Here is a 12,215-nt window from a genome sequence, read left to right on the forward strand (position 1 = left end):
TCGTGGGTCGGCTGCTCGGACTGCTGCGCCCCCGGGCAGGAGGCGGAGGCGAGGCCGACAGCTCTTGGTTGACGCCTGGGTCGGCTGGCACACTTGCACGAAGGCCTTCCGCGAGCCGGACTAGCACCGTGGAAGCTTGTTCAAAGACCGCTATCCCCTCCCAAAAGAGAGCGAGATTCGGTACGGGGGCGGCGGGAAGTGGCACACCTCCGCTGTGGTGGTTAGTGAGACGATCCCTCATGTCTCCCCCTGACCGGACGGAGGCGGTCGGTTGGAGGCTGGGGGCCCCGTTGGGGCCGTTCCTGGTCGCGACGAGCTGGGTGCCGCGGGAACCGTTGGTGTGGCGAGAGTTGGATCTCGACTTTGCCATGGTAGCTGATCGTGGTAGAACAAAGAATGGAAAATATGCTTGAGCTGGTACATCAGCTCTCAACAAGAACACCAATGATGAATTAAATTACCCAGGGTGGACCCGAATCACTAAATCCGGATAAGAATGTAAATAAGGAATAAATAGGTAAGCAATACAATGTCGTAAGGCCGTGAAGACCGTAGATTGTATTATGATAATTGTCGGGCTATTACAACGATAGTTTAGGACCAACTGTGTAAGAAAATAATCAGGTGTCCTTACAAGACAATAGAAAGGGCTTTTATATATGCAAAAACCCCTCAACCACCCCCATAAAATGGCGGGAGGTTAGATCTCAGTGTTGAGCGCGCCCGGACAAGACCGGGTCGGGTCAATGCCCGTTGAGCTCGGACAGGACCGAGCTCCGTTACCCGAACTCATTATGACCCGAGCTCGGGTAAGGTCGAGCTGCTCCACCCGAGCCCATCACCAAGTGGCTCTGGCCAGGGCACCTCCGAGGTGCGAGGTGTCTTGGGCCGAGGTATATATATATATATATATATATATATATATATATATATACATATACATATATATATATACATATGTATATATATATACATATATATACATATATATATATACATATGTATATATATATATATATAATATATATATATATATATATATATATATATATACATATGTATATATATATATATATATATATATATATATATACATATATATATATATATATATATATATATATATATATATATATATATATATATATATATATATATATATATAGAATTACAATAATATAGGAACCCATCTTTAGGTAGGAACCTAGGAACTCCATTTATTTAAGATGATCAATGGATTAGATTAAAACCTATTTTTATGAAAATTTAGGATTAATTTTTAGTTATTTTAAGTAATTGGGGGTATTTAGGGTATTTTAGTGCATAGTATTTTTTTGAATTAAGAAAATTGCGAGACATTCTCTTCCGGTACCCACTTTCCCCGCATCTACGAACACAGAAAAACACCGCTAAGAGAAATAAAACAAAGAAAAACCTTGCAATCTGCAATCGAAGGAAAACGAAAGAAATCGAGACGGCAATGAAAAGGAGAAATACGGAGCAGAAGGAGATCGGACCACAGCCTAGCGCCGATCTTTGTTCAGGTTCGTAATTACATTTTAATTTAGTTGACTTACAATAACTTTTGTGAGATTCTGCCAAAATAAAATAAAAAATTAATACTCCGTGATAATAACTTTTGTGAGAATGAGATGATTAGATTAGCATCAATCTTTCAAAAATTAAACAGTACATATGTAAACTACTGATATCAACATAAAATTTTCCTACTATGCAAAAAAATTATCAATTATTAAGTTCAATTTCACTAATTAAATTCAGCGCTCGTATATACATCTGCATGCATCTATTCATTTTGGTCAAATTTTTTCTTGATCTCATTCTAATTTCAGTATTATAGAATTAGTGATATGGATTGTGGGACTTAATGTGTGAAGTGAAATAATTTTAAAAAATAATTAGATATGCATAGTTAAACCAAAATTTGAACTGGATTAATTTTTAGGCTCTGTTGATTTTCTATTTTTTTCATCATTTTGCTGTCAGAAATTGAGCTCATTCATTATATTTTATAATGTTTATATTGAATAAAACTTGAGCAGAACAGTTAAGATCCCTAATGAGGACAAGTACGGAGCGATTCCTGAGGTGTTGATATGGGTTTGTTTTTGTCTGCGGTCCTCGTGAATTCATACTGACAGTATTATTCCGCATTATGGTACACATAGTTCAACTCAAGTTTACATTTACTTGTGTTACATTTTTTGCATACAGAAATTAATTATGCACATTATGACACACACAGTGAAACCTATGTGCACACCCTAGTTTTTCACATCAATCTGGTTTCCATATATTCTTTCAGTCAATTTAGCTGCACATTATGACACACACAATTTTACCTAAGTGCACACATTTCTTTTACGTTTTTTCATACACCTTTTTTTTCCTTATGTTTCATTTTGTTGTTCAGTCAACTTCTAATGTTTTCCATCATTGTACGCCCTTTGTAAAAACAATTTGCTTTCTGTGTTCCTTGATGATGTGGTTGGTGATCGCTTTTGTGGGGCTTTCGTACGGAAGCTTGTTCCAAGAAGGATGCAGATGCGTTGGCGTGTTGTACGTAACAAAGTGGATTGTGGCGTCTTTGCAGTGTGGCACATGGAGACCTTCTTTAGGGCAACTAGTGAATGAATGGGATTGTGGTTTGCAGGATGATGGGGCAACCAAGACCTTCTTGATTTGTTGAGGTTGGCTTATATGCATCAGATTTTGTCGGTTGAGTTTAACATACGCCATTCGAAGAACATCCGTAGCACAGTAGAATACTATGACTGTTGAACAATGCTAGCTACCTTTGCTCATTTGAACAAGTAGATCAGTATAGTACATTTGTTTAGTTCTTTTAGTAGTTCTTTTAGGTACATTTATGTATTCTGTTTATGATGTTTGGGATTTAATCATTGGGTGTTTTATGTTTTTTTTGGTTCTTTTTATTTTTGGCCGGCGTTTTGCTATAATGTTGCACACAGCGTTAAACACGTTTAGGGGGTGTTTTATTGCATGCTCATTCGTATACGTGTGCATGCACACACTCGTTAACCTAAGTGCATACGGTATTTCTGTAAACTAGTTTTCTTGAACAACATGGCACAAACTCGTTCACCCAAGTGCACATCCTAATCTATCAACCCGAGTGCACATCCTAATTGATCAACCCGAGTGCACACCAAAGTCTATAACATCATTCTTGTTTCCTTGAATTCAATCTATCTGTATTTTAGCACATTAGGGCACTCACAGTTCAACCTAAGTGCACACCAAGTTGTTTTACGCATGTTCATACACACACTAATTCCGCATATTATGGCACACAGGGTGTAACCCATGTGCACACCAACTTCTTTTCATATACACACTAATTCTGCACATTATGGCATACATGGGATGACCCAAGTGCACACCGTAGTCTATCACATCAACATGGTTTCAGTGATTTCATTATGTCAGTATAATTGCACATTTTGGCACACAAAATTTAACCCAGGTGCACACCGACATGTTTTATGTCTTTTTGTATGCACATTAATTCTGCACTGGCACACACACTATAACCGAAGTGCACAACTCAGCTTATCATGTGGACCTAGTTTTCGTGGATTCATTCTATCAGTATTATTGCACATATTGGCACTCAAAATTCAATATGACACACACAGTTCAATCCAAGTGCACACCAACTTGATTTACTTCTTTTCATACACACTCAGTTTGCACATTGGGGCAGACATAGTTTAACCCAAATGCACACCACAGTCTATAACATCATCCTAGTTTCCGTGACTTTGGTCTATTGGTATTTTTGAACATTATGTGAGTGGCACTCACAGTTCAGCCTAAGTGCACACGAACTTGTTTTATGCCTGTTCATACACATTTGTTGTGTAGAATTCAATTCCTGCTTTCAAACTTGAGAACCGCTGCCCAATCATAGAATTCAATTCCTGATTTAGTCGTATTCATTTGTATGTCTTATTCTCTGTTGAACCCCGATGGAAAACTGGAAAAAAAATCGTTACCATGGTGGTTATTTCAAATTTTTACTTGTATTAGATAGAGAATTTACAATTGTTTGTTACTAATTTTTTTGCAGCCAGTAAACCCTCAAACCTCTGTTGAACCTAAGCGTAGTAAGGTTGAAATATTCAAATAAGAGAGTAACTTCATTAGGTATCCTCTCACTGAGGAGATTCTTACGGATACACCCATCATCAATGAGGCTGCTACACAATTGATTAAATTCCACAGGAGTTATCATCAATATAATAGAGATCAACGCGGGACAAGATCGTATTCAACGATTATGTTTGCTTCTCGTCACTGCCAGTAGAATCACACCTCGATAAGACTCCTTTCTTATTTTATCATCCTAAAATCATGGAAAGAATCTAAACATAATATTTCGTTTTAATTAATAGCTGGACAAAATTACACTAATATCCTTTCTAATTAATTATGTTTAAGATGTACATTAAAATATTAAATTATCTTGACCATTAATTAAGGAAATTTGAATGGATTAGATTAGTTCTTAATGTGCATGAGTGTGTAATGTTAATGTGCCTGAGATTTGTACTTAATGTGCGTGAGTGTGTAATGTTAATGTGGTGAGTTTTGTACTTAAGTTGTGTGAGTATTATGCCTAAGGTGCCTGAGTTTTGTGCTTAATGTGCGTGAGTGTGTACTTAATGTGAGTTGTTGTTGAAACTTTAAAGTGCATGAGTTTTATGCTTAATGTGCGTGAGTTTTGTGCTTAATGTGCGTGAGTCGTGTGCTTAAGGTGCGTGAGTTTTGTACTTAATGTGCGTGAGTGTGTACTTAATGTGAGTTGTTTTTTAAAACTTAAAGAGCATGTGTTTTTGTGATTAACATGCGTGAGGCTTGTGCTTAACATGCGTGAGACTTGTACTTAACATGTGTGAGGCTTGTGCTTAACATGCGTGAGGTTTGTGTGCTTAATGTGCATGTGTTGTGTACTTTAAGTGCGTCAAATTAATGCTTAACGTGCGTCCACCCGCACAACCGCACGGGAAGCCTCAAATGCACCTGATCCCTTCCCTATATGTGTGTGTTTGTGTGTGTGTGTGTGTGTGTGTGTGTGTGTGTCTGTGTGTTTGTTTGTGTGTGTGTGTGACTACTACACCACCACAACCCACAAATACAAAGTTTATGGGGGATACAATAAGGAATAATGCAACACGTTGATGCAATTACAACATACGACTCACCAGATGGCCGGAGTGTGCCCACGACATTACAACCTAAGGACAACAAATATACACAAACTACTCGAGGCATTATTACTATTATTAGTTTTATTTTTATTTTTATTTTTATTCTTCGTCTCCGGCGCTTGAGACAAACAGTGAATTATGCGTTTTTAGCAAGGTTGCAAAAATCGCGCCTAGGTGCCCGGCCGCCGCCGCGAAGAAGGCCGGAATCGGCCTCCTCCGCGGCCGGCCGGCTAGGCGGTCTAGGCCGCCGCCTAGACCGCCTAGCCGGCTGAACCGGCGCCGAACCGGCGCTTTAATTTTTTTTTTTTTTTTTGCGTTTTAAATTGCGAAAACTTCGGGAAGGCATAACTTTTGACTTGGTTGTCCGCTTTGGATGGTTTAAACAATCCTTTGAACACTTTTACAACCACTTTCGTAAATATTTTCTAAGAAATAACTATGGAAACCTTATGTTTTATTACTAAATTTTAAAAAATTTTAATTTTTAATTTTATTTTTAATTAAAAAATAAAATAAAATAAAATAAAATCGGCGCCTAGGCGCCCCCTTTCCGCCTAGGGGGCGCCTAGCGTGTTTTGCAACATTGGTTTTTAGTAATATTAAATGTAATGTAAAACTTGGCTCCTTATCACATGTGTGGTCAGAATTTGCTCATTCTCCCATGCCTCTTTATCATGGATTAGACAATGCCTATTAAAGCTTTTTCCATGCTTAGCTAGCCACATCAAAAAAGTAATACTTGCTTTTAGGATCGAGCAATATATATACAATACAAAAATTTATTTTGTGGTATTTTTTTATTGTTAATTACAACATTTACTCACTCTACATCCGATTAAGTAGTTGAAGACTTTACTCGATTTTACACTCCTCCTTGAAGACTTTACTATATATTGTCTTCCTTCATTGTGTGTTGGCTTCAAAACAGATTCATTGTCTTTGTTCAACCATCTTCATCTCTAAAAATTAATATTGTGTTATGGCAGATATAAAATTAACCTCAACAATTTTTGTATTTTGTTTAATTTACATTTTGAATTGTAACATAATATAGTATTTTTTTTGTAGGTGGTTGAGATTATATGTGGTTTTGCAACTTTACTGGGATATTGTGGTCGATCAAACCCCATTTGAGCTTCGATATACACTACCTCTCTCACATGCCGTTTCCATATATCATCAATCTTTATCATCAAATATTGTAAATGTCATCCAGAGTTCAATCAGCGAATGACAATTGTCAATGGTCTTAACATGGAGGTTGCCCGTATCCACTGATAATACAACATTCACATATATACTGTTTCATATAGTAAGTGAAGAATCTTGGCAATATTTTTTTGACCACTCTTCACGCTTTGGGGAACTGCATATATATCTGACAACTACATAACTGCATCCCACAAATACAGAGTTTATGGGGCTACTGTCAGGAATAATGCAACACGTTGATACTATTAATACATACGACTCACCAGAAGGCGGGAGCGTGCCTCATGACATTACAACCGGAGGACTACAAATATACACAGACTACTTGAGGTATTATTACCATTATTAGTTTCATTTTTATTTTTATATTTATACTTCGTCTCCGGCGCCTAAGACAAAGGGGTGATTTTTTTTATTTTTTTTTGATAATATTAAAAGTAATGTAAAACTTGGCTCCTTATCACATGTGTGGTTAGAATTGGATCATTCTCGCGTGCGACATTATCATGGATTAGACAATGCATAGTAAAGTTTTTTCCATGCTTAGTTAGTCACGCCTCTACCAGCTACTCTATTGTTTTTAGATCCTTTTCCAATGACCTACATTGATGGATTATACAATGCGTATTAAAACTTTTTCCATGCTTAGCTAGCCACGCCTCTACCAGCTTCTCTATTGTTTTATTTACTCGATCAAAAAACCAATACTTGCTTTTATGACCGAGCAGTATATATACAGTACACAAATTTATTTTTTGGTATTTTTTATTGTTAATTACAATGTTTACTCACTCTACATCCGATTAAGTAGTTGAAGACTTTACTCAATTTTACTCCTCCTTGAAGACTTTACTATATATTGCCTTCCTTCATTGTGTATTGGCTTCAAAAAATATTCATTGCCTTTGTTCAACCATCTTCATCTCTACAAATTTATTTGACGTTATGGCAGGTATAAAATTAATCTCAACAATTTTTGTATTTTTTTAATTTACGTTTTGTAATAGAATATAGTATTTTTTTCGAAGGTGGTGGAGATTATGTGGCTTTGCAACATTACTTCGGTATTGCTGTCAATCAAATCCCATTTGAGCTTCGATATACACTACCTTCCTCACATATCATTTATATATATCACCAATCTTCTTTATCAGATATTGTAAATTTCATCCGGAGTTCAATGGGCGAAGGACAATTGTCATTGGTCTTAACAGGGAGGTTGCCTGTATCTACAGATAATACAACAGTCACATATATACCGTTTCCTATAGGAAGTGCTCAATCTTGACAATATTGTTTTGACCACTCTTCACGCTTTGGGGAACTACATATATATATATATATATATATATATATATATATATATATGTGTGTGTGTGTGTGTGTGTGTGTGTGTGTGTGTGTGTGTGTGTGTGTGTGTGTGTGTGAGACTACTACACCACTACAACCCACAAATACGAATTTTATGGGACTACGATCAGGAATAATGCTACACGTTGATACTGTTACAACATACGACTCACCAGATGGCTGGAGTATGGCCCACGACATTACAACTGAAGGACAACAAATATACACAGAAAACTCGAGGTATTATTACTATTATTAGTTTTATTTTTGTTTTTGTTCTTCGTCTTCGGGGTCTGAGACAAAGCAGTGAATTTTATTTTATTTTTTTTAATAATATTAAATGTAATGTAAAACTTGGCTCCTTATCACATGTGTGGTTAGAATTGATTCATTCTCCCATGCATCTTTATCATAGATAAGACCATGCATATTAAAGCTTTTTCTATGGTTAGCTTGTCATGCCTCTACCAGCTACTCTATTGTTTTAAGACTAATGACCTACATTGATAGATTAGGCAATGCATATTAATGCTTTTTCCATGCTCAGCTAGCAACACATGTACCATCTTATTTATTGTTTTAGGGTGTTGCTATTTGGACCACCCTTTGACCAAAAGTGGGTATAAAGTATCTTGAAATCGTAAAAAGGTGAAAACTTTTAATAATTACATAGGTAGTGTAAATAGCCAAATTGGGGATTCATTTTGCTATTTGCACCACCTTGGTCAAACTTGCAATTAATAATTTTTTAATTCAAAATTTAATTAATTAAAATATTTAAAAAAAAAAAAAAAAAACGAACCCCCTAGCCTTCTCAGGTGAGAAGGCGAGCGGCTGCCCTCTCACCGGAGAAGGCAATTGGGCTGCCTTCTGCAGTGAGAAGGCGACCCAGTGGGTCGCCTTCTCACCAGAGAAGGCGACTCAGGTAGCTTTCAACCTGGGTTGCCTTCTCCGGTGAAAAGGCAGCCCTTGGCCTACTCACCGGAAAAGATTACGGGGATTTTATTTATTTATTTATTTTTTAACTGGGCTGCCTTCTCCGCTGAGAAGGCAGCTCGTCGCCTTCTACCAGAGAAGGTGACAGGTTCATCTTCTCATTTTTTTTAAATTAATATTTTTATTATTAAAAAAAAATAAATAATAAATATTAATATTTGACAACATTTAATGATGATGTACTTTTCTATTTGCACCACCTATAAAGCTATTATACCTATTAAAGGGGTGGTGTAAATAGCAAATTGGGTGGTGCAAATAGAATTACCCTTGTTTTATTTGCTCGGTCAAAAAAACAGCACTTGCTTTTATGACCGAGGAGTATATATACAGTACAAAAATTTATTTTATGGTACTTTTTATTGTTAATTACAACATTATTCACTCTACATCTGATTAGGCGACATGATGGTTTAGCAACAATAGAGATTAGCAGTGGAAGGCAGTAGCTTCATATAGAACAATAGTGGTGAAGAACACTACTGCATACTGAAGTGATAATGATTTTGCATGCTTATTATATAATTGTCAAAACTTTATATTTATAAAATTTGATGAATTTATGACGTAGCCAATAAAAAAGTCAAACAACACTACATACATAATATGAATAACAGCATAACAATCTCATGATTCTCATCAGAGTTGATGTTAACATGCACATAGGTAAAAGCTCAGATGAGTACAGTACAAGAAAGGAGATCAGATGGCGTAGTGCGAAGCTAAGGCCTAATAATCTCCTCATTATTCAAGCTAGGATAGATGCATTACAGCAAACTTGAAGTTTGCATTTTATTGGTCCCGCCACCGGCGACCGCCGACCGGTCCGGATTTTTCTAAACCACGGTTACGATCTTACGGAACGACGATGGTTGGTCTGGGCAAAAGGGGGTTCCATTCTGGTCGAAGAGTATGCAGCCCTTGCTTGCTGCTACGCAACAGTTTGTGCAAAGTTGGCCAACTTTCTTCACCGTCTTCGAGTCCTCAAGAGGGCATACCATAACCTCTGCTCGGCCGTCGCAGTACATAGGGCATGCCTCCGATTGCGCATTTGCATGCTTCACCTCCACAACAATGCCTGCACCATAAACTCGATCAAAGTATCAAACCCATTCCCATTCTGATTTTCATGGTTTCATGTGCGAACCAGACACAACTTTATTAGGCTGTGTACATGGGAATTCGAATGGCAATCAAATATTTATAATATTAATGACTTTTGAAAAAATATTTTACATATATATTTGATAGTAATTAAGGTGAAATTGAAATGATTACAATTATTAATTTTTAGTTATTAATAATTGAGTTAATTTCATCAGAGCACTCTTGTGCAATTTCAAATTTAGTTTCAAATTATTCTTTTTGCCATTTAATATCCCAGACTATTATCTTTTAGACATTTTTAGTAATTCTCGTGACTTTTTATATTTTGAGTAAAGATATTTTTATTTTTTTTCATATTTTTCTTTTGTTATTTTTTCGATTTTAACCGATTTTAATAAAGTTTTAAACCAATTAAACCGGTTGAAACTGGAAAAATAACAAAAGAAAAATATGAAAAAACAAAAATACTCTTTCTAAAATAGAAAAAGTCATGAGAATTACTAAAAGTATCCAAAAAATAATAGTCTAGGATGTTAAATGACAAAAACGATAATCTGAGACTAAATTTGAAATTGCCACTAAAGACAAGGGACCTCTGGTAGAATTAACTTTGTATAATTCTATATAATGAGAATAAAGGTTTTAAAAATACAAAAATAAAAAATAAGACAATTGTTCCTAAATCCTAATATAATGACATCCAAAATAGCGATATGAACAAAAAATTCTAAACAAAAATCTAAAATCATTAATTCAAACTTAAAAATTATATTACTAATAAGATGGGATGATACCCGTTTTTAATTAGGGAATAAGGTTTTTAATTAAAGGGTAATCAAATTCCATAGTTGTTTTTAAAAAATTGTCAACCAAACACTAACTTGATTTCCATTCCTAGTGCCTAAACCTATGAACCAAACATATAAAACTTTTATAGGTTGTTTAGTTGCATTGAGAAAATTTGAGGGCAAATGAATTGTAATTTTGTGAAGAAAGGATAAATTGAAAATAAAATATGAATTCAAATTCTATTCTATTGCATTCAAAAAAAAAAAAAAAATTCAAATTCTATTGTTTGGTATATATGAATAAAATTAGTGAAAATTTCAATTATAACGTTTCGAAAAATGAATAAGTAGTATAAAGACTAAAAGACTCGTGTAATTATAATTTATAAGGAAATATATAGTATTATTAGGGAAGGGATTTTGATCCTCACACCAACATTTATTTTCACATATTATGAAATTACAATTCTTAGAAAATGTAAGATTTGTAATTTCACAAAATTACAATTCTCTCGATAGACTTTGAAATTTTACACTTTTTAGAATTATTAGTAGGGAAAAGAATTAAATTCCTCTCTACTAAGACATGCCATTGTTTTCTATTAAAAAAAAAAAAAGGAACAAGCTAGAGTGCAAGACGACGTGGTATATACCGCAGAGGAGAAGGAGGAGGAGAGTGACGGAGCCAAGCGAACTTGCTGCCATGGATGCTACCTTAATTAGCTTCAATAATTCTCACTTCTTGAAAGATAGTGTATGTGTGGTCGATGAGATGAAAGTATTGTACTACTATCATATCCCATTATTTATAACATACACTCATCAATATAATGTCACATCACAACATTTATCAAACACTGTTCAATAATTAATTAATTAAACAGAGTAATCAATGTGTTAGATTAGGTGTCCTCTATTCAAAATGCATGCATGCATGCATGCAGAAGATCAGATGTATATATTTACGAGGATAGCTTGATGTAGCCCATCTGTTAGAGTTCTTTGTTGACACCTTGCTTGCTTTCATGTTTGTTTCCTGGGATTTTTGTATTCTTTTACTCAACTGATATGATATACAGCGCGCCAGGCCATCTATCTAACACTCTACTCTAACGTAAGTAATGGTAAACTAATCTCCCATAGCCAACTCAGCTGGTTTGTTGATAATAGATTACAAAAAAGGACATAAAATCAAATTTCGATAGTCACAACTTGAGAATTTCACTGTTTGAAAAATTAGAAAATAACTTCGAAAAATGAGTTATTTGTAAAAAATATTTCCCTTTTCTGGTTGCATTCTAAAAAACTGTTTTGGTGTGTTTGGTTCTTTTTTTTTTTTTTTTTTTTTTTTTTTTTTTTTTTTTAAATAAACATAATTATTTTTAATTTTAAATATTTAAAATATACAAGGGTGGTGCATGTGGTAGCGTGTGATTGGCTGCTCCACTGTTGCAAACAAAAAATGATTTCCCTCACAAAAAGGAGAAGTCATTTTCTAAAAAATTCC

The 12,215-nt window shown here is 35.2% G+C and overlaps 1 protein-coding gene across 1 annotated transcript; it reads right to left on the minus strand.

Annotated features, from left to right (window-relative positions):
- Positions 1–9,388: 9,388 nt before the first annotated feature.
- On the minus strand, positions 9,389–11,488 carry LOC109179365 (proteinase inhibitor PSI-1.2-like). The gene is made up of 2 exons (XM_019328865.1): positions 11,362–11,488; positions 9,389–9,891 (listed from the first exon to the last, which is right to left on the minus strand). The coding sequence occupies exons 1-2, from the start codon at positions 11,411–11,413 to the stop codon at positions 9,650–9,652; spliced, it is 294 nt and encodes a 97-aa protein (XP_019184410.1). The 5' UTR covers positions 11,414–11,488; the 3' UTR covers positions 9,389–9,649.
- Positions 11,489–12,215: the final 727 nt, after the last annotated feature.

This window comes from Ipomoea nil, unplaced genomic scaffold, assembly GCF_001879475.1.
Source record: "Ipomoea nil cultivar Tokyo-kokei standard unplaced genomic scaffold, Asagao_1.1 scaffold0900, whole genome shotgun sequence".
In the NCBI taxonomy this organism is placed as follows: Eukaryota; Viridiplantae; Streptophyta; class Magnoliopsida; order Solanales; family Convolvulaceae; genus Ipomoea; species Ipomoea nil.

Coding starts and splice junctions, on each gene's coding strand:
- LOC109179365 (XM_019328865.1), bottom strand. CDS start 11,413: ATGGCAGCAAGTTCGCTTGGCTCCGTCACTCTCCTCCTCCTTCTCCTC. Junction 9,892..11,361: donor CCTCCTCCTTCTCCTCTGCG/GTATATACCACG, acceptor TTTATGGTGCAG/GCATTGTTGTGGAGGTGAAG.